Here is a 20,979-nt window from a genome sequence, read left to right as displayed (position 1 = left end):
ACTAACATCAAAGCCTTAACATATTTGTGTACAATTGTGCTGACTGTTAATCTGTATAGCAAATTGGCTAAAAAGTTAGTCATTATGGTTTGAGAAGTTGGAGGTACTCTGCTCCCTATGATTCTTTCTCGTGAATGTGATTTTGCAAGTACAGTAGGGAATATTTACATCACAGCAAGTAAGAGTGGGAAAATTGGGGTAACAGAACTAAAACTATGGTATGAGTACTACTTTTGGCTGACAGTTGGTCAAAAAACTTTCTTTTACTTGATCTCTGGTCTGCAAATAAAAATCATACTCCTTTAGCGAAAACTATCCCTCCTGACAAGTGTGTGACATTGCAATTCATACCACCTGGAACCACTGAATAAATTCAGTTTATGGATGTTTGTTTTTTCTGTGCCTGTAAAACATATTATCACACTGTCTGCAGCTATGCATTAAAGGAAGCCAGTTTCACAATAAGCTCCATGACAGACTGCTTCACATTCGGTTGCATGTCATCAAATTCCATCAGTTCTCATCAACCCATTACACCAACATGATTCTATATACATTCTTTAAGAGGCAATACCTCGCTGAACGTCATGCATGTTTTCTAAATTCCAAGGAGTTCACCTTCATTCTTGATAGTATGAACCTTTGCAACCACTGTGACAGGACATCTTTCATTTGGAGTTCGTGATGCAAGTTTTTTGTTTCTTTTGAACATTTCTTAAATGCTGAAATGCAATACATACATCCCATAGAAGGTTGATTTCTGCACCTCCTGGACACTCATTTTCTGTTGCCGTCCTTATGCACATGGTGAGTCACTAGCAGCTAATATTTTTGCTGCTATAATTGTTAACACAACACTTTCAAACAAGCCTTACTAAATATTGAACTTGCAACCTAGCACTCAAGGTGTTCCTTGTCAGATATCTGTTATATGGACTGTTTTATTTGAATAAGACTATACCACTACCTCCTAAAATATTTACTACTCTGCCCTGTATATTGTTTGGGATATTGATTATCAGCTGAGAGATATTGCAATCCTATTCCTCAATAGATTGAGTGATGTACAACTTCCACTTGTTTTTAATGTTTTTGATTAGATCTGATTTTTATTTATTGTCCTTCCTGTTCTGATAGCATTTTTTCTTATTTCTTTAGAATGTCTGAGGTTATTTTGTCTGTCTGTACATATACCATTGTACTAGAACATATTGCACTAAAATAAGCAGACATAAAAGTTGAACCTTATTAGAAAGTTAAATAGTTACCAATCCTATGTATATGTTAAATAAGTCAAAAGCACATAAAAGTTATCAAACAATGGAATTTCCAACTTGTAATATCAACAATATTAGGAAAAGGATAAATTGGTATTCACCATAAATATGACCCACTGAATTTCAGACAGGTAAAATGAAAAGACTGTTACAAATTAATAGCTATTGGCCAGAACCATCTTCAGCAAAGAAACTACACACGCGCACATTCACACAAGTAAGCACACCTTGTACACATGAGACCACTTCCACCAGGAGCTCTGACTGAAATTACAGTTCATCTATCTACAGTCAGAGCTGCTGGTGGAAGGAGTCATGTGTGCATGAGGTGTGCTTGCAAGTGTGAATGTGTATGTGTGTTTTCTTTCATGAAGAAGACTTTGGCCAAAAGCCATTAATGTATAAGAGCCTTTTCATTGCACCTGTCTGCAACTCAATGGGTCATCTTTATGATGAGTAGCAATCTATCCTTTTCCTAATATTATTGTGTACACAGGAAAAGTGTAATTAATATTAAACATTAGATTTTGCTTTCATGTACAGGCTGTTTCAAAATCTTTGCAACAAAATGTCTATTGGTGATAGATCACATCATGGTGAATAACGTTTGTCAGAGGCAAAATGTTCAGTGACACTTCCCAGTGACATTAAGAGTCTTTAATAATTGACTATGCTGATGAGAGGTGTAAGGGCATAGACACTCTGTAGCACTCATATACAATGTGTGTTTACTGTAATCCAGTCGTGAGCTACATGTGAAAGGCAGTAAGATGAGCACCAAAAATATCTTTCTGCATTTAGAGACAGTTGCAGCACATCTGGTGAAATCCAGTCATCCCAAGCTGGCAAATTCAATAAAACTATTCCTGGAATCATCAAGAAGTGTCATAAATTATTTTGACTCTAACAAAAGTTGTTCCCACGATGTGATCCATCATCCTTCAATGTTTGTTGCAAAGACTTTGAAACACCATGTATAATTAACTCTGTACTGCCAAATGTCATGAACCCACATTGTACCAACACTCTGCTAATAATTGGAAAGTTAGCTGTTTTTGAGCACTGGTTCTGGTAAGTGCTAATTCTGTTTGAAGCTATCAACACTTCTGGCAAGTGCTGCATCCTCCTGAGCAAGTCAGGTACTTCTAAAAGTGCCACAATTTTTTACTTTTATCGTTCATCTACAAATTTATTCATATATTAAGGGTTAAATATCATTATTTCATAGAGCAATTCAGTTTATTTCCCTCTAACCTACAAGCACTTTAATTTTATGTTAAAATCATTCAACTTTCACAAATACGAAACCAGATTCAGTGTAAATACATCAGATGTATATCTAACTTTGGGAATGCTGATGTTCATGATGTATACAGGTTGTTGAGAAATTCTTGTTACAAACTTGTAGAGCCTGTAGACAGGGGTATTAGCAAAATTTTGAATAGAAACCCATGTCGAGAAACGTACCGTTTCCTTTCTATGATGGTTTCAATTCAGATATGTAACACATCCACGTCTGCTGAGGGACAGAGAAAAGTCTCAGAGTTGCTTGTCCTGGTATGCAGTAGGGTAGATATTCTCCACAGAGTGGAAAAAGGCCGTGCTCTTAATTTGTTAGAGGACCTTGAAATTTATAAAGCAAAAAAGAAAGAACCAACAAAACTATTTAACTGTTTTATGGTTTCTAATATTATCAAAAGTGTTTATTACTTACGTCATTATCTAAAATATTAGCACTAGACCATATGTCAACTACTGTCTCTTAATTCTTCCTCTTTTGAACAATCTGACGTTTGTCGTGTTCTTTTTCATTGCTTTTTATTACTGTAATGCCTTTTATACATTATAAGCTCATTACAGACTTCCAACTATTGTATCCCCCTTTATTTCACACTGTTCAATTAATTACTGAAAACTAATGTATGCCGACATTAGCAACATTGGGTGAACTTACAACACACACATCTTGTGGTTACTGTACAGCAGCTTGTTTTGAACAGTAGTGCTACTAACAACATGACTTGTGCATATGATATTATTTATACACTCATGCTCATAAATTAAGGATAATGCTGATACATGGTGGAACACTACTCTGGTGGGTGGTTTACGGGTTTAAATCACATCTAGGTATGACCATGCAGTGCATTTGAGCTGGAGTCATCGCACAGTGGCACTGGCAGCAGTCCACATATGCAGAGGTGCGTTGGTGCATGTCAGAGTATGGCATAACAAGTAAGCGTGCAGACATTTTCAGATGTGCTAATGGTGACTGTGTGTTGAAAATGGCTCAAAGAACACATATTGATGACGTTATGATGAGTAGAATACTATGGCGACTGGAGGATGGTCAAACACAGCAGGTCGTAGCATGGATCCTCCAGATTATGGCAACGATTCCAGCACACAGGAAATATGTCCAGGTGCTACAGCACGGAATGTCCACAGTGTACAACAACACTAGAAGATCGATATCTCACCATCAGTGCCTGCAGACGGCCACGGATAACTACAGGTAGCCTTGCTCAGGACCTTACCGCAGCCACTGGAATAGTTGTCTCCAGACACACATTCTACAGACAACTGAACAGACATGGTTTATTTGCCCCGAGACCTGCAAGGTGCATTCCACTGACCCCTGGTCACAGGAGAGCCCGTAAAAGCTGGTGTCAAGAACACAGTACATGGTCATTGGAACAGCGGTCCCAGTTTATGTTCACGGTCGACTCCAGATATAGTCTGAACAGTGATTTTTGCTGGGTTTTCACCCGGCGTGAACCAGGAACCAGATACCAACCCCTTAATGTCCTTGAAAGCCACCTGTATGGAGGTCATGGTTTGGTGGTGTGGGGTGGGATTATGATTGGTGCATGTACATCCTTGCATGTCTTTGATAGAGGAACTGTAACAGGTCATGTGTATTGGAACATCATTTTGCACCAGTATGTCTGCCTTTGCAGGGGTGCAGTGGGTCCCACCATCCTCCTGACGGATGGTAATTTGCGGCCCCACTGAGCTCCAATCATGCAGGAGTACCTTGAAACAGAAGATATCAGGCGAATGGAGTGGCCTGCCTGTTCTCCAGACCTAAGCTCCATCGAGCACATCTGAGATACTCTCAGTTGATGTATCGCTGCACATCTTCAAGCCCCCAGGACACTTCAGGAGCTCTGACAGGCACTAGTGCAAGAATGGGAGACTATACCCCAGCAGCTGCTCAACCACCTGATCCAGAGTATGCCAACCCATTGTGCGGCCTGTGTACATTTGCATGGTGATCATATCCCATATTTATGTTGGGGTACATGCACAGGAAACAGTGGCGTTTTCTAACATATGTTTTTCAGGATGGTTTTCTCAACTTATCACCAATACTGTGGACTTACAGATCTGTGTCGTGTGTTCCCTATGTGCCTATGCTATTAGTGTCAGTCTTGCGTAGTGCCACATTGTGTGGCACCACATTCTGCAATTACCCTTAATTTATGAGCATGAGTGTATATATTTGACGATGCTGGTGCTGATTTTGCATTTAACATTTGATGATGCCACTATGGCTGCAGTACATTGGACTTTATTTTTATAAATAGGTATGCCTTTTCATACTTAAAGCACACAAATGCATGTCAGCAGTACTTTTCATTATGGTATATTTATTGTTTTTAAGCTGTAGCCAATCTGCGAGTGTATTTATGTTTTTTCCCCATTTTTGCTGCAGGTCTGATGATGGTCATTCTAGACCAAAACAAGTAATCTATTAACAAAAAGTTTGTGATCATAGACGTAAATCAAAGGAAACTTTGGTCCTAGAATATTGTTGAAGTCTGTACGAGATAAGATCAAGAGATGATATTGAACATATTAATTCATTCATGCTGTACATCATACTCCATTGCCTTGTGATTTTAAGGCAGGTCTTACATTCTATACATTTCAGTTTTACATTGAATATGTGGTATTAATATTCACAACAAAATTCTACAGATATTGTCAGAAAACATGTAGGAAAGAGAGAAAGCAAGAAGTGTGAAATGAAAGTAAAAGCAAAAGAACATATACAGAAAAGGGAAAACAACTAGTGACATTTGTTTAACCTATGGGAACAGCATACGAATAGCAGTATATGGAATAAATTGTCCCCACTAATACCTGTACATACATATATTTTGACAATTATCATACACGTGCACACAGTTCAAGGTATAAGAATAGACTGAATTAACATGGCACCTCGGATGAGCGATCTGAGTCCCAAAGATTAATGTTGTCTATTGTCAATATGACCTATCGATGCCACACAGCCCCCCCCCCCCCCCCCTGCAGTACAGAGTACCACATGATGTAAGTCTTCAGGGAAGACCATGTGGGCACTGACGCTGTTGGCGGTCATACGAGCTGGTAGACGCATGACCGGGACCAGGACCGGGACCTCCATCCCAACTGGGGTGGGATGTGGAGGCAGAGTGACAGGAGGCAGGTCAACCTCAAAGACGTCGAGCCAGCAAGGACGGGCGATGCAGCGGCCAGCCCAAGAGCAGGTGGGTTGAACGGCCCCAGGGTGTAAGTGTGGCGAACCCGGATGCTAATCGAGCCGTCTGTCGAGATGAAGGAGCCAATTGTTGGCAGGTCGCACTCATGAGGGAGGGTGAAGCTATGCACAACACTGACGTTTAACTGGTCATTGGGTGGTGGAACTGCTGTGTCTGTGAGTAGAATGAGAACTCGGTTGTCATGAGTGATGGTTGAAATGTCATCCACGTGGTGTGGGGGTACGTTGCAGAGCAGGGTGACTATGGGAGAGGGTGTCTGTGTAGTTGATGAGGTAGCAGAGAAACCCACACACGGGGTGGAGGAGCATGTGTCTGAGAAGCCTGCAAAAGGCGTCGGGGAGGCTTCAGGTAAACAAAACGGCATGGCGGCGCGAGGAGAAACATTGTCGGACTCCATGGCGGGAGGGATACTGGTGGGAGAGTTGTTAGGAGAATCAGACTGAGCCAGCAGAGGGACATTGAGGTCCATGAATGCTGATTTGAGTCAGTGTAACGAAAAAGTTTGCGGACTGTCTTTGACGATGATGTCGAAAGTTGTATCAACCCTGCCGGAGGACTTTAAAGGGGCTGAGATAAGGTGGTTACAGAGGTTGTCGGACCAGATTGTCTCTCAGCATTACATGGGAGCAAGTGGTGAGAGCGGTTGGCATGTAAGTGTCTGGCGGGGAGTGGCTGATAGGTTGGTGCATGCGTGCGTGTCTGAAATGGGTGCGCTTGTGACTTATGAAATCCAGGGACGGGGGGGGGGGGAAGTCTTCAGGTACTTGAGACTGAATGAGTTCCCCTGGTAGGAAGGGGTTGTCCACAGAAACGAATTCTGAGATAGTTCCCTGTAAGTCATGCTTGAAAGTTGGACAGAGGCCGAGCAGTACCCATGGAAACGCTTCGGACCAGAGGCAGTCGTGGCACCTGAGCGCCATTTTTAGAGTGTGGTGCCACCGTTCCACTAACCCATTGCTTTGTGGGTGGTAGGCTGTGGTGTGAATTTTCTTTATGCCACAGACGTTACATAAAATTGTGAATAGGGGAGACTCAAACTGCCGACTCTGGTTGGTGGTGATGGTGTTTCGACAACCGAACCTAGCAATCCATAGTGTGCACACAAGATTTGGGAGGCTGTATTCCGTATGTGGAGATGGCGTAACCCAAGAAAGTGACAGAAGGCTGACGCAACTGGAATTATTCTTTATTGACCTCGACGCCGTTGGAGTTCAAGGTCTGGAGGACCACGGATAAATGATTTTCATGTTCCTCAGCTGACCTGCTGAAAATGAGTATGTTGTCCAGATATGCGAAGCAAAACTTGAACTGTCGTAAGATGGAATCAATGAAACACTGCCACGTTTTAGGCCAAATGGCATGAAGTTGTATTGTGAACAAAATGAGCTGCGTGATAATAGCATTTTTAGGGATTTTTAGGAATCTGGTAGTAGGCGCGTTTACAGTCAATAACACTGAAGATTGTAGCGCCCGATAGCATATGAGTGAAATCATTTATGTTAGGCACAGGGTAATTGTCCACGAAAGTATGAACATTTAAATGTCTGTAGTCGCTGCACATTCAGAAAGATCTCTCATGTTTGCGGACGAGGTGGATCGGTGAAGACCAGTTGCTGTCTGACAGCTGTAGGGTACCTGCCTCTGAAATTTTGTTAATTTGCTGTTGGGCTGCGCACAACTTAATAGGGTTGAGGCATCTAACCTTGTGCCTAATAGGAGGGCCGGCAGTGGTAACTATCTTGTGTGTCGTTCCGTCACTGATGGAAGAAACTGAGAACTGCACACGAGACTGGTCAATGTCCTGACGCAAAGTTTTTGGATGGCTAGGGTACAACGAGGCATAGCCGTTAGTGTGAGTTGCAAAAGGCAGCACAAAAGTCACATGTCTAGTACGTGAGAGCGGAGTGCGCTTATTTGGAGAGGGTGGCTGGGCGTGCAGTGCGGAGCGGGATGGAATGCACAGTGACTGTCTGCTGTCAACCTTGCACTTGGTAACCGGCATGGGTGAGAGCGGTGTTGGCATCATGCGTGGAACAGCGATGGCTGCCAAGTCACATGGCATGAGAGAGAGGGAATGTTTATCAACACACAGGGTGGCTGCCCGCGTGGTGGGTGTGGTTGTATTGTGTGCACAACTGTTATTAGAAGCACTGTCTGACACAAATGGCAGTGAACGTGGTGAGCGTGTTGGGGATGCAGAGTCTGCAGGATGCAAATTGTCACATGCAAATTAATGTTTTTGGACTAACCTGATGAGTGTCCAAGCTGGTGTCTGCTGGAGAAACACAATTAAGTGCCGGGACTGTGGATTGCAGTTTCGGCAGTGAGATACGAGCTGCAACGAGCTCGTTGAAAGTGCTATTTGTTGTTTCAGCTTGTCATTTTCCCAGTGGAGTTGTGCCCCTGAGTCGTATTCTGACAGTAGGTTAGTGACGCAGGTCACATTGTCGCCCACGAGGGTGGAGCACTAGTGTACCACCTCACATGTCATGAGAGAAACAGATCATGGAACATAAGTGCGGCAGCACAGTATCTGAGTGTTAGTGGGATGGTGTAGCACTGAGCCTTGAACTACATTCAGAGAAAGTTTGTAATGGGACAAAAAATCCATACTGACAAAACACAGAGAAGGAGATAGGTGCACCGAAACTTTGACAGACGCCGAGGTTTGTAATGTTGATGTGTTGACAGCTCGTAGAAGCGACTTTGTCAGTGAAAAGACAGGGGGAGCCATTGATGTACGTATGATAGACATGTCAGCACCAATGTCGACTAGGAAAAAGAGCCATGATGAAATGTCAGTCACGTACAAATGACTGCTCGGCCAGGCGGACGAGTGGATGGAGTGCAATGTATGAGGACGCCTGTGAGGTTCCCCACAGGACTCGGCATCTTTTAGGTCCTGCGATCAGCGTTTGGGTGCTGGCAAGATAATTGGCACTTCTTGGCATTATTGCCAAAAATCTTGTGGTACCAGCAGTTTGGATGAGCCGTGTGCGGTGGTGGTGGTGGTGACTCCAGCAGCGGAGGAGGCTTGTCCTCATTGATTTGTTTCGCCATGTATACCGGTACGTATGGTGTGTGGGCAATACTGGAGTGCTTGGACAGTGGAGAGAGCAAGCGGATACTGCCAGGCGATGTGGAAGGCTTGACGGCAGAGGGGGCCCTGATTGGTAAGCAGGAGCAGTTGCGCCAACTAGCGGGGAGTTGTGAGCTGGTTGGTAGCAATGAATATAGTTGGTTTCCAATGCAGAGACGAGAGCTGATTGACTCGAAGGGGTGTGGTAGCAGGTGAATCTCTAGGTTGGTAGGCAATTTGGCTCACAACACCGCCCACAGAGTGACATCCAGCATGGTATGCTCACTCAGAAGTAACCAAAGGCGGCGCCAGAGTTGTGATGGAGTTCAGTCTCCCAGGTGTTCCTCATACAAGATCTTGATGATTAATTCTTGTGGTGACCAGGCGAGTCATTCCATTAATGTTTTCTTCGTTTACTCATACTTCGGTGGAGGAGGTGGCGAGAGGAGTAGATCGCAAATTAAGTCCAAGTGATCATGGAGGTGCGTGACGAGACACAGGAATTTAGAGTTGTCGTCAGACACATGATGCAACTAGAAAGATGTTCGACAAGCGCAAACAGCGATACAGGGTTGTCTTCGTATAAAGGTGGCAGCTTTGGCAGACGACCTGGGGGTGGGATGAAGGCGGCTTCAGTGTCCCTAGGAAAACCAGATGGTCCATGGCAGGAGAGGCCATATAGCAGGGTGGCACAGTAGGCATGGGTGTGTTACTGGCAAGAACGTCTGTAGCAACAGCAGGTTGCATTGTCCTTGAGGTGTTGCGAAAACACGATGTGGCTGGCACAGTTGGTACCGTGGGAACGAGCGGATGTGCAATATGTATAGGGGTCCAGTAAACTGGTATTGATTTGAATTTGCCCACCTTGGAAATAATGCAGAAGGCTTGCATGGCAAACACAGACAAAGCTGTCGGAGAGGTGAGCAGTTGAGCGGTCAGTGCAGAAGGCTTGCGTGGCAAACACAGACAAAGCTGTCGGAGAGGTGAGCAGTTGAGCGGTCAGAACCGGGGCCCCTGTGAGTGTGCGGTGGGCAGGGGGAGGGGGCCAAGGAGGGGTGGGTTGGTAACTCATGTGACAAAAGTGTGAGTTCTCCACGCACGTTGAAAACACACCCTGTGGGGTCGGACTATAAATTACCAGTGGAACTTGCAGAAGATCACTGAGGTGTGGTAAGATGCCCCTGGAAGGCGGAACGCCGAAAGATGTACTTGAACCCACGTGGTCGAAAAGTTGAGCAACAGGTCTGGGGGGTGAGCAAGGAGAATTTTGTTCATGAAAATGTCCATCGTTAGTTTGCAAATGAGGCAAAACTGAAACAGGTTGTGATTGATAGTGGCCAGGTGCCTTTTGCAAAAGTGGCGGCGTTGCACACAGCACAACAGTAACTGTTGTTGGGGCCTGTTGAGAGTCAAAGTACATGTGCGAATGTAGATCGCTTTGAACATAATACGATTGATCAGTAGGTGCACAGTTCTGAATATTATCCACTTCACACTTCACATGTTGGCGAGCACAGTCTGGCAACACGAAACCCAAGACCATTGTTTGAGTTAAAAGTGTAGCAGTCGACTGTTGTAGAACAACAAAGTTTGAGGTTAATGTGTTTGGAGATCACGAATCACTATGGAGTAATGGAGAGCCAGCTGTTGGCGTAGGATTAAAGAGGCCCAGTGGTCTTAGTTGGGCTTCCAAATCTTCGAACAAAGCATTGGGTGAGGTGGCCATGACAGCGTGCGCATAACCTGATGATTTACAACACCCGGTGTGGAAGTCGCAGAAGACATAGAAACTTCAGGGTCACCAGTATGGGAACAGGATACGAATAGTGGTATACAGAATAAACTGTTCCCACTAATATCTGCACATACATATATTCCGACAATTGTCATACACGTGCACACAGTACAAGACATAAGAACAGACTGATTTAACATGACAGCTCGAATGAGCAACCTGAGTCCCAAAGATTAATGTTGTCTATAGTCGGCATGACCTATCAATGCCACAAACCCATGAGAAATATAAGGAAGGCACTGAAAAAACTGAACAGACAGCCCTTGGAGATCAATACAAATTATCCCATGAAAACCTACTTACAAAATTACAAGAGCCAACTTCAGGTAATCAAACAAGAAAAATAGATGAGAGTAGAGATGTAGGCCAGGTCAGCATTTACATACATGTTGTTTGTCTTACCTCAAATGCAAATCGTCCAGAGTAATTGTACATACCACAGGTATGCATAATAGAGAGCACATCTCTTACTACATGAGAATCAAGTATTCTCTGATCTGTTATGGGACATATGCCTCCATTGGCCATTGTAGCAGCAATCACTGACAGACTTTCACAGTTCGCTTCTACACAACATGTCTGTAACAATGCAAAAATAGTTCAAGGTGCAAAGATAAACACTTTTGAGTTTTCCCGAAATTAGTTTTGACACAATGTTCTAATTCATTAAATTAGTAGATAGTACAAGAATCACTTTTAGTTAACCTATTTCCTCACATATACCCACCTACAGGGATAACAAACCATGCAAACAAACAATGGAAAGTCCAGGCTGGAATGTCAAAAACTATGAAAAGCTTAGACTGCTACTCACCATAAAGATGACATGTTGAGACACATACAAGACATCAAAAAACTGTTGCACACTAGGCTTTTGGCCAAAGCTTTCCTCAGAAAAGAAAGGATGAGAAAGGAGAGGAAAACACATAAACATTCACACAAGAAGAAGGCTTTGGCCAAAAGCAGAGTGCGTAATAGTTTTCTCATTGAGCTTGTCTGTAACTCAACATTTCATCTTTACATGAGAAGCAATCTGTCCTTCTCATAATTCTTAATAAATCATACAGTCTTACTGACAATGCATTTTCAAATGTAGGGTCTACAGAAGTAAAAAAAACAAATACTGATTTAGGGTCATCACACCATAATGTGTCCTAGAATTCCCTCAGGGTCACTGAAAGCAACAAAAAGACACTTCATGTGCAAATAAACTTTTTCCACAAAAAAACTGCATATTCTTTTATACATCCAGAGCAATATGCCCTTGGTTGATATGCTGCCCTTAAGAAATAACAATGCTACATGTGACTCCTTTGCTTCAACCTACATGGAATATTTTGAGATGTACTTTCCAAAGAAGCTGTCAAGAATCAGATCATATGGTAACACAAAGTCAATTTTCTGGATCACAATTGGCATTCCTTTAAAACTCTTAAAACACTCATTTCTAAAATGAAAAATCCACAAAACCACAGTTTATAAAATATGTTATGAATTACAAGAGTGTGTGTATCTAAAAGTAATTGCTACAGCAATATGTTATGAATTACAAGAGTGTGTGTATCTAAAAGTAATTGCTACAGCAAACTTCTGACTAATGGCAGCTTAATCACGCAGTCTGATGACAGGTCAAAAGACATTTGGAGGATTGTGAAGACTGAAACATGAAAGAGCTGTAAAGCAAAAATGCAGAAAATGTTAATATTTAAAAAAAAAAAAAAAAAAAAAAAAAAAAAAAAAAAAAAAAAAAAAAAAAAAAAAAAAAAAAAAAAAAAGGGTTCACAAAAATATACAGGGTGTTTCAAAAAGGACTTTACAACTTTAAAAATTCACATAAATTTATTGAAAGAAGATACAGAGCTGGGTTTGGTGTTACTTTGTAGTGAAACACATCAAGTTTTTTTTACCTTAAACTAAAGATGTTGTATGTGGCTTCCATTGGTTATCCTGCACACATTCCATCGGAAGTCAATTTCTTCCTAAACTCACTGCAGCACTGCAGATGTAACTTGCTCAGTGGCGGCATAAATTCTTGCTCTAAATTAAGGTAGAGAAGCCAGCACAGGAGGTACAAATGCAATATCTTTGATTAATAACCACAAAAAAAATCCGAGTCGTGTCAGGTCTGTGGAACATGGGGGCCATGCAATTGGTGCCTCATGGCCAATACATTTACCTGGAAAGCGGTCACTGAGAAAATCCCAGGTGTCAGCCAGAAAGAGGGGTGGTGCATCATCTTACATGAAGTAAACATTTCATTCTGGATCATCCTCATAGACCTGTGGTATCAAAAATTGTTGTAACATATCCAGGTACACTATACCGTTGATGGTTCTCTCACGGAAAAAAAGGGGCCGTACACTTTGTTCTTGCTCAATGCACAAAAAATGTTCAGTTTAGGGCTATCACAAACATGTTGCACTGTTTGATATGGATTTTCACTGCTCCAAGGTTTTGTCCAAGAAATGTTCATCCTCATGTAATCGATTTAATATATTAAGACGACAGGAAAGATTTCGAAATGCAACAGCGACAATAACAAACGTAATTGTTGGGTTCAAATTAATGATATGGTTATAATAAAGGGAACCATTCCACGTAGGAAAAATATATCTAAAAACAAAGATGATGTGACTTACCAAATGAAAGTGCTGGCAGGTCGACGTATTTAAATACGTCTGCTTGTGTCTGTATATGTGTGTGTGTGCGAGTGTATACCCGTCCTTTTTTCCCCCCTAAGGTAAGTTTTTCCGCTCCCGGGATTGGAATGACTCCTTACCCTCTCCCTTAAAACCCACATCCTTTCGTCTTTCCCTCTCCTTCCCTCTTTCCTGATGAGGCAACAGTTTGTTGCGAAAGCTTGAATTTTGTGTGTATGTTTGTGTTTGTTTGTGTGTCTGTCGACCTGCCAGCACTTTCATTTGGTAAGTCACATCATCTTTGTTTTTAGATATATGTTTCCTACGTGGAATGTTTCCCTTTATTATAACCATATCAACGATTTAATATATTTTCACAGAAGTTCTTACGAGCAATTTTATCAGTGTCTTTTAGTGCTTTTATGACTGTCAATCTGTATGGTTTCAAATGCAAATGGTTTCTCAACATATGCCAAACTGTCATATGTGGGATTTGTAGTTCACATGATCCACATCAGGTCAATTTTGAAGGACTGTTGACAAAATGTTGTCTCACTCACTCAACAATATCATTAGATGTGCTTGGATGACCTGATGATTTCCCATGTATTACCAATCATCCTATTTCTACAAAACACTTATGTCACTCATGAACTGTAGGTATACTAGAAGAACATTTTGCATACTTGGTACAGAAATTATGCTGAACTACTGTCACTGACTCGATTCTTCAAACCAAAACGCACAGCTAGCACACTCGGGTCCAGTGAAGGCAGCCATCTTTAATGTAACTGCTACTAGCACTCCTTACAGTGCAATTTGGCACCAGCAAACTATGGGAGACAAAATTTGATATATTTCCCTACAAATTGACACTACAATCACCTCTGTAGTTACTATGAATTAATTTATATGACTTTTAAAAGTTGTAAAGTCCTTTTTGAAACATCCTGTATAAACAATTATTTTATAAATCCAACAACTTAATTAATCTTGAAATTCAGAAGTCAAGAAAAATCAAAATGTTAAAAAGCTTCTTGTAACATGAGAATGGATCTAACAAATGAACATGAAGTGTTAAACATTATAAAAAGCTTGAAATCTAAAATGTTGGCTGGCATAGATGAACTAATGATGTCTATCATAATCAAGTTATTTCAACAGATTATAAAGCTCCTAGTATACATGACGGAGACCTCCCTGAAAGGTTGAAAAGCTCAAATATGATGCCATTACATTACTTAAAAATGGTGACAAATACAAAGAAGAAAACTACATACCAGCATCACTTCATCAAGCACTCTCCAAAATATTAGAAAAATCAATGAAGCACAGAACCAAAAAATTTCTAAATGACAGTAAGTTAATAAACAATAATCAGTATGGCTTTCAGGCAGGTACAACACAGTAATAGCAGTAATATGATACACTGAAGAAATAGTTGGAAATCTAGAAAAAGAGATGAAACAATAGCATAATTATATGTCCAATGCTTGGTTCGATCAAAACAGGTTCACATTAAATGTAAAGAAAACAAATCACACACAATTTGGGGAAATAGGTCAAACTGTAAATCTAGTTCCATTGTTGGGTGGCAAAAGCATAGACAGAGTGACACCTACAAAACTGCTGGGGCTTCACATTGATGAAAACTTAACTTTTGATGGCCATGTAATAAAGTTTCCTCAGAAACTCAATTCAATCTCTTTTGCTTTAAGAATTATCGCAAATGTTTGTAGCTCAGAATGTGCCAGAATGGTATACTCTGAATATTTTGAGGATCTTGCAAGATATAAAATACTATTTTTCATTATGGAATATCCAAAATAGCAAAGTACTCTATGTGCAGTGAACAAAAGACATAACACACAAAGGAATATTAGTCATAGCAGTGATAAATTTTACAACAGATTGCTGTTTACATTAGAAATTTGCAAAGTTTTCAAGTAAAATTACAACAGTTTGTGTTTCAGTATAGTGAGAAAGTATTCTCACCTGCTGTAAAATATTGTACTGTAAACTGTGTGATGTAGGAGTAACTGCAGAAAAGTCATTTAATGTTCAGCAGCATGTGGCAATAGAAAAACACAAATGTGAAGTACAATAGACTTAAAATGGAAAAACACTACAGCAAATGCTAGTAGGGCAATTCTGTCAGTTTTATGCACTTTGCAGAGCTTTCCTTTGTGCTGATACCCCTTACCTATACTGAACAACCCAAAATTTCATGAATTCTTAGCAAAATGCACTTTCCACATTAAGAAACACTATGTCATCCAGAGCTATGAAAAAAGAGAGCAACAAATCAGAAAATGCATTGTAAATTTAAAAAAAAAATATGGATGAAAGCAGAGGCTCGATGAGAAGATATATTGTGAGAACTTTGGAAGAAGATGATCCATACAAGAAGTTTGTAATAAACTGTGAACATTTAGAAAAAATGATTTATTGCCATTGTCAGTAAATTGTTTCTCACGTCTGTGGGTACCATATGATCTGAAGACATTAAACATGACATTGTTCTACTCTTCATAATGGATGCTGCTTGTTATATGATAAGCTGCTGATTCACTATGAAATATAACAGGGCATAACAATTAAGTAACAAATATCATCTTAGTTTCTTGGCAATTGCTGATGCTGCAGTAGCTGTAAAAGAACTTTTCGAGTATGCTCTATTAAAATTTGTTGCATCTTGCTGTGTTATTGACACAGTAGCTAATTATTTGGTAGTGTCAAGAGAAATTTCAAGAAATTCATGTTGACACAATGTTCTCTTTCAGAATTACATATTTATTGTGAAACTTTAACAAAACTGGCTCACAAAATTCTGTTGGTAAACTGAATCGCTGATAGTTGATTTGCCACTACTTATATATATTTCTAATAATCACTGTTTACATCATCCATCATCAGAAACAGAAACTTTAAGAATTATAATCAAAAACTTGCTGGTGTAAATTGACTGGCCACATCCAGTTACTCATTAATTTGTTCCTATCCCATTGTAACATGAGCTTTTACATGGCTTTTAGTGTCCAAATTCATAAAATATGTTTGATACAAATGCTTTTTTTTAAAGTTGTTTATATCATGATGATTATTTGTTGGAAAATAAGTTAGAAAAGTTAGTTTCCATTCTTCTAAAAGGTATCCTGGAATTACAAAATGAAAATTTTTATGTTTTATGCTCAAGTATCAATTAGTAACAGTCCAACATACACAGAGATATTTGCATGTTTGCTAAGGTCAAAATGAAATTAATGTGAGAATTTGGATGAGTACTGTAAATTGAGTTCTAAAAGACCAGGTGAATGGAATAAGACTGTTACAAAATTTATACATACCTATAAATGTGGCAGCCTGACAAATGAGGCCAACACTTCATGCCATACCTATGCTAACGGTCATACATTGGTACATTTCAGCTAAGAGCATTATACAGTAAAATGGAGAATGTGACTGGTTTAGCTCACACCTTAGGTAGAGTTGCAGAGGAGACATAATAAATTCAGTAATGTTGACAGATTTATTGGGTATATCAAAAAGGTATTTTTCAAAGCCCCTTCATCTGTTGCAAAATTTAAGTTGATAGCTCCAGACGTTTCCTTATCACCACCTTCTATCTTGACAGGACAGGGTTCCTGGAGTGATGCCTGAAACTATTACTGCCAGAACTTCAACATTCAAAAAACATCATTGATTCTTCCAGTAGCAGTGAAGCCAATTCAATTGGACTAGCCAAAGAATTAATGTCTAATGCTGAAATTTCGGGTGAGCTTTAGTACGTGAAATCAAATTTTGGATTTATTCATGCTGCCATAAATGCTTTGGAACAATCAGAAATGCCACCAGTGAAGCAGATAGAACAAGTGTAAACAATTGTGAATAAATTAGAAGCTGTTATTCGTAAAGTGGAAAAAGAAGTGTCAGAGAGAATGGAAAAGATTTTCCATTTCAATTATTTTTTGGGTTAAAAGTTCTCTCTTAACTACTTAGATTTAGACTCAAATGATATCGTTCATTCTAAATATGCTTCTCTTGTGTCAGCTGAAGCAGAAAGAAGTTTTTTGAAGTACCAGACCTAGGTGGCTGACAACAGGAAATATTTTTTATTTGAAAACTTGTACAAGGTATTCATTGTAAATTTCAAGTAAGACCACATAAACGGAAGTGAAAATGAGAATTCACAAATAAAAACACTTCATAAGTTAACTATGTACTGACAATTTTAATAAAATGCATACTAAAACATCACATGCATTTTATTCTTAAATAAATATTCCATTATCATACTAATTTATTTTACAACAGAAATTTTACCTCATTTTAATATTGTTAGGTTATTTTTTCATGTTATTGTACATTTTTTATTTTTGGTCATAACAGCATTTTTTACATGTTGTGGTGATTTAGGTCATAAACATCATACCTCTAGTGAACAATAAAACCTTTGTTTACACTTGTGATAGACTGATTTGCAAGTATTTGTCAAAACCTGGTCAATGATAATTGTAGAAGCTGCTATCTTTTGAGTTGGTGCTGTTACTGTTGGGCTTTTGTTGAACAGCAGTAGTAAATTTATAATATCATCCTGCTGCTTATTGACATTAATGATATGGGCCTGTAATTTAGTGGATTACCCATATCGCCCTTCTTGAATATTGGTGTGATGTGTGCAACTTTCCAGGCTTTGGGTCTGGATCTTTCATTGAGTGAGCAGTTGTATATGTTTGTTAAGTATGGAGCTATTCCATCAGCATTCTCTGAAAGGAACCTAATTGGTATATAGTCTGGACCAGAAAACTTGCTTTTATTAAGTAATTTAAGTTGCCTCACTACTTTGAGGATGTCTACTTCTAATGTACTGATGTTGGCAGCTGTTCTTGAATCAAATTCTGTAACATTTACTTTGTCTTATTTGGTTAAGGAATTTCAAAAGGTAGTGTTTAGTAATTGCGCATTAGCACACTGTCATTGATAGTATTTTCATTTCTACCACAAAGGGAAGGTATTGATTGTATCTTGTCACTAGTATATGTTACATCTGATCAAAATCATTTCAGATTTTCTGCAAGGTTTCAACAAAAAGTTAGGTTGTGGGAACTGTTATAAGCATCTCGCACTTAAGTCTGTGCCAAATTTTGAGCTTCTGCAGAAGATTGCCAATCTTCGGGATTTTGTGTTCATTAAAATTTGGCATGCATTTTTCATTGTTTCTACAACAGTGTTACGACCTTTTTTGTGTATCACAGAGGATCAGCTACATCATTTGTTAATTTATTTGGTATAAATCTCTCAATTGCTGCCAATACTATTTCTTTTTAATGCAAGCCACATGTGGGCTACACTCACGCTGTTAATTTGGAAGGAGTGGACATTATCTCTCAGCTAGGCATCAAGCAAATTTTTATCTGCTTTTCTGAAATGATATATTTTCCATTTGTTTTTTATGGATTTGTAAGTTACAGTATTCAGTCTCACTATGTCAACCCTGTATCCGTTTTGATGCTAATTATTATCTCAGGATTATTTGTTGCTAAGAGGTCAAGTACATTTTAACAACTGTTTACTATTGTACTGTCCTCATGAACTAATTGTTCAAAATAATTTTCAGAGAATGCATTTAGCACAATTTTGGTTGATATTATCTGGATGGATCGAGATTTAAACATGTATTTTCGTGAACATACTGAGGGTAAACTGAAGTCACCATCAAATATAATTGTATATGTCAGGTACGTCTTTGAAATAAGACTCAAGTTTTCTTTGAAACATTCAGCACTTGTTTCATCTGAGTAGGGAGGTCAGTAAAAGGATTCAATTATTATTTTATTCCAGCTGCCAAGAATGACCTCTACTAATTCACAGGAACTATCTCATTCAATTCCACTACAATATAAACTACTTCTAATAGCAACAAACATGCCACCACCAACTGTATTCAGCCTATCCTTTCTGAACACCGTTAGGTCTTTCACAAAAGTTTCTGCTGAACTTATCTCCTGCTTTAGCCAGCTTTCAGTGCCTCTAACAATTTGAGCATCAGTGCTTTCTATTAGCAATTGGAGCTCAGGTACTTTCCCAACACAGTTATGACAATTTACAACTGTTATACTGGTGGTTCCTGTATCTACATTCTTCCTGTGTTTGGCCCGTACCATTTGTGACTGAAGCCCTTTTTGTGTTTTTCCAAGGCCCTCTAACCTAGAAAACCTCCAGTCCATGCCACACAGCCCCCGCTACACCTATAGCTGCCTCTTGCATGTATTGGACTCCTGACCTATTCAGTGGAATACGAAACCCAACCATACTATGGCGCAAATCAAGGAACTTGCAGCCTACACATTCAGAGAACTGTCTGAGCCTCTGACTGACACCCTTCACTTGGCTCTGTACCAGAGTTCTGCAGTCAGCCTGTCTACTATTCTGCAAATGGTCAGCTTTGCTTTCATCTTTCAAGCAAAACTGACAGCCTTTACCACTTCCAATAGCCACTTGAAAACAGAGAGAATTTTTTCTGATCCAAAGTGACACACATTATCAATACAATATAAAAGGAAAATTGCTACTCGCCATATAGTGGAGATGCTGGGTTGCAGAAAGGCACAGCAGAAAGACAATCACATTATTAGCTTTTGGCCAAGAAGGCCTTGGTCCAAATTAGGCAACATACCCACACACACATCCACATCCAAAGGCACTCACAAACACATGACCACAATCTCAGTACCATAATTGGTATTGACATGAGCCACCACCTACAGTTGGTGCACGCTGTGCTCTTCATGGAATCGAAAAGGACCCATTCACCATCTGAAATTACTCCCTCCAGTATGCAAAGAGTGGACACTGGCATTCTTTCCCTACCCAGGAAGACTTTCACAGCCTGCCATGCCACAAGGTGACTGCCAACTCAACGACAATTGAGGGATCAACTTCAATGTAAACAGTAATTGGGCTGGCCAGCAGTGTGGACCAATTGGTGGACTCGTGTGTCATGCTGGACATCTGTTAGATCCTCACAGTCAGTCCACAACAATGATGACCCTCACAGTCAATGATGACCTCCATTGCAACCTCAAGCTGTGTAACTGAAGCCAATACAACCTGGTACTGAGAGTGAAGTGTCACAAACTCATTCGCATCCACATACAGCAGTCACAATCTCTATCCATACTAAAGACAGTAGAAAACTACACTACATAGACAAACAAATGACTAACCACACGTGCTACAAAACTCTATTGTAGGCACTGATGAAAACGAAAGAACCGCATCTAATAAAATAGCTTAACCTGCAGAGATTCAACAATTAAGCTGCTAAAGCACACAGGTGAGATTAAATAATTCACTCCTGGTTAGGAACTTGTAAAATATCACAAAATCAGTTACTTTATGATGCTAATGAAAATGCAAGAACTATGTATATTAAATATAAAATTAACATGCAGAAATTCGAAAACTAAACTACCAAAGCACACAGGTGAGACTAAACAATTTGCTCCCAGCTAGGAACTCATAAAACGTCATAAAATCAGTTACTTCCCTGTTGCTGCTCCATCTTGAAAAGCAGCTGCTGCCTGATTGACTGTAACAGAGGATCTTCATGAAAAAGTAGGTATGAAGTTGGATAAGA

General features: G+C 39.9%; 1 protein-coding gene across 1 annotated transcript in view; it reads right to left on the bottom strand.

The window, feature by feature from the left end:
- Window positions 1–20,979, bottom strand: part of LOC124788065 (glutaminase kidney isoform, mitochondrial-like) — a 156,723-nt gene that overhangs the window by 54,866 nt on the left and 80,878 nt on the right. Inside the window, exon 8 of the mRNA XM_047255198.1 lies at window positions 11,104–11,280. Coding sequence (XP_047111154.1) covers window positions 11,104–11,280 — 177 coding nt within the window. The remainder of the gene's footprint in view (window positions 1–11,103; window positions 11,281–20,979) is intronic.

The sequence above is a fragment of the Schistocerca piceifrons genome, chromosome 1 (genome assembly GCF_021461385.2).
Source record: "Schistocerca piceifrons isolate TAMUIC-IGC-003096 chromosome 1, iqSchPice1.1, whole genome shotgun sequence".
Classification (NCBI taxonomy): domain Eukaryota; kingdom Metazoa; phylum Arthropoda; class Insecta; order Orthoptera; family Acrididae; genus Schistocerca; species Schistocerca piceifrons.
This window is presented reverse-complemented; position numbering and strand designations above follow the sequence as displayed.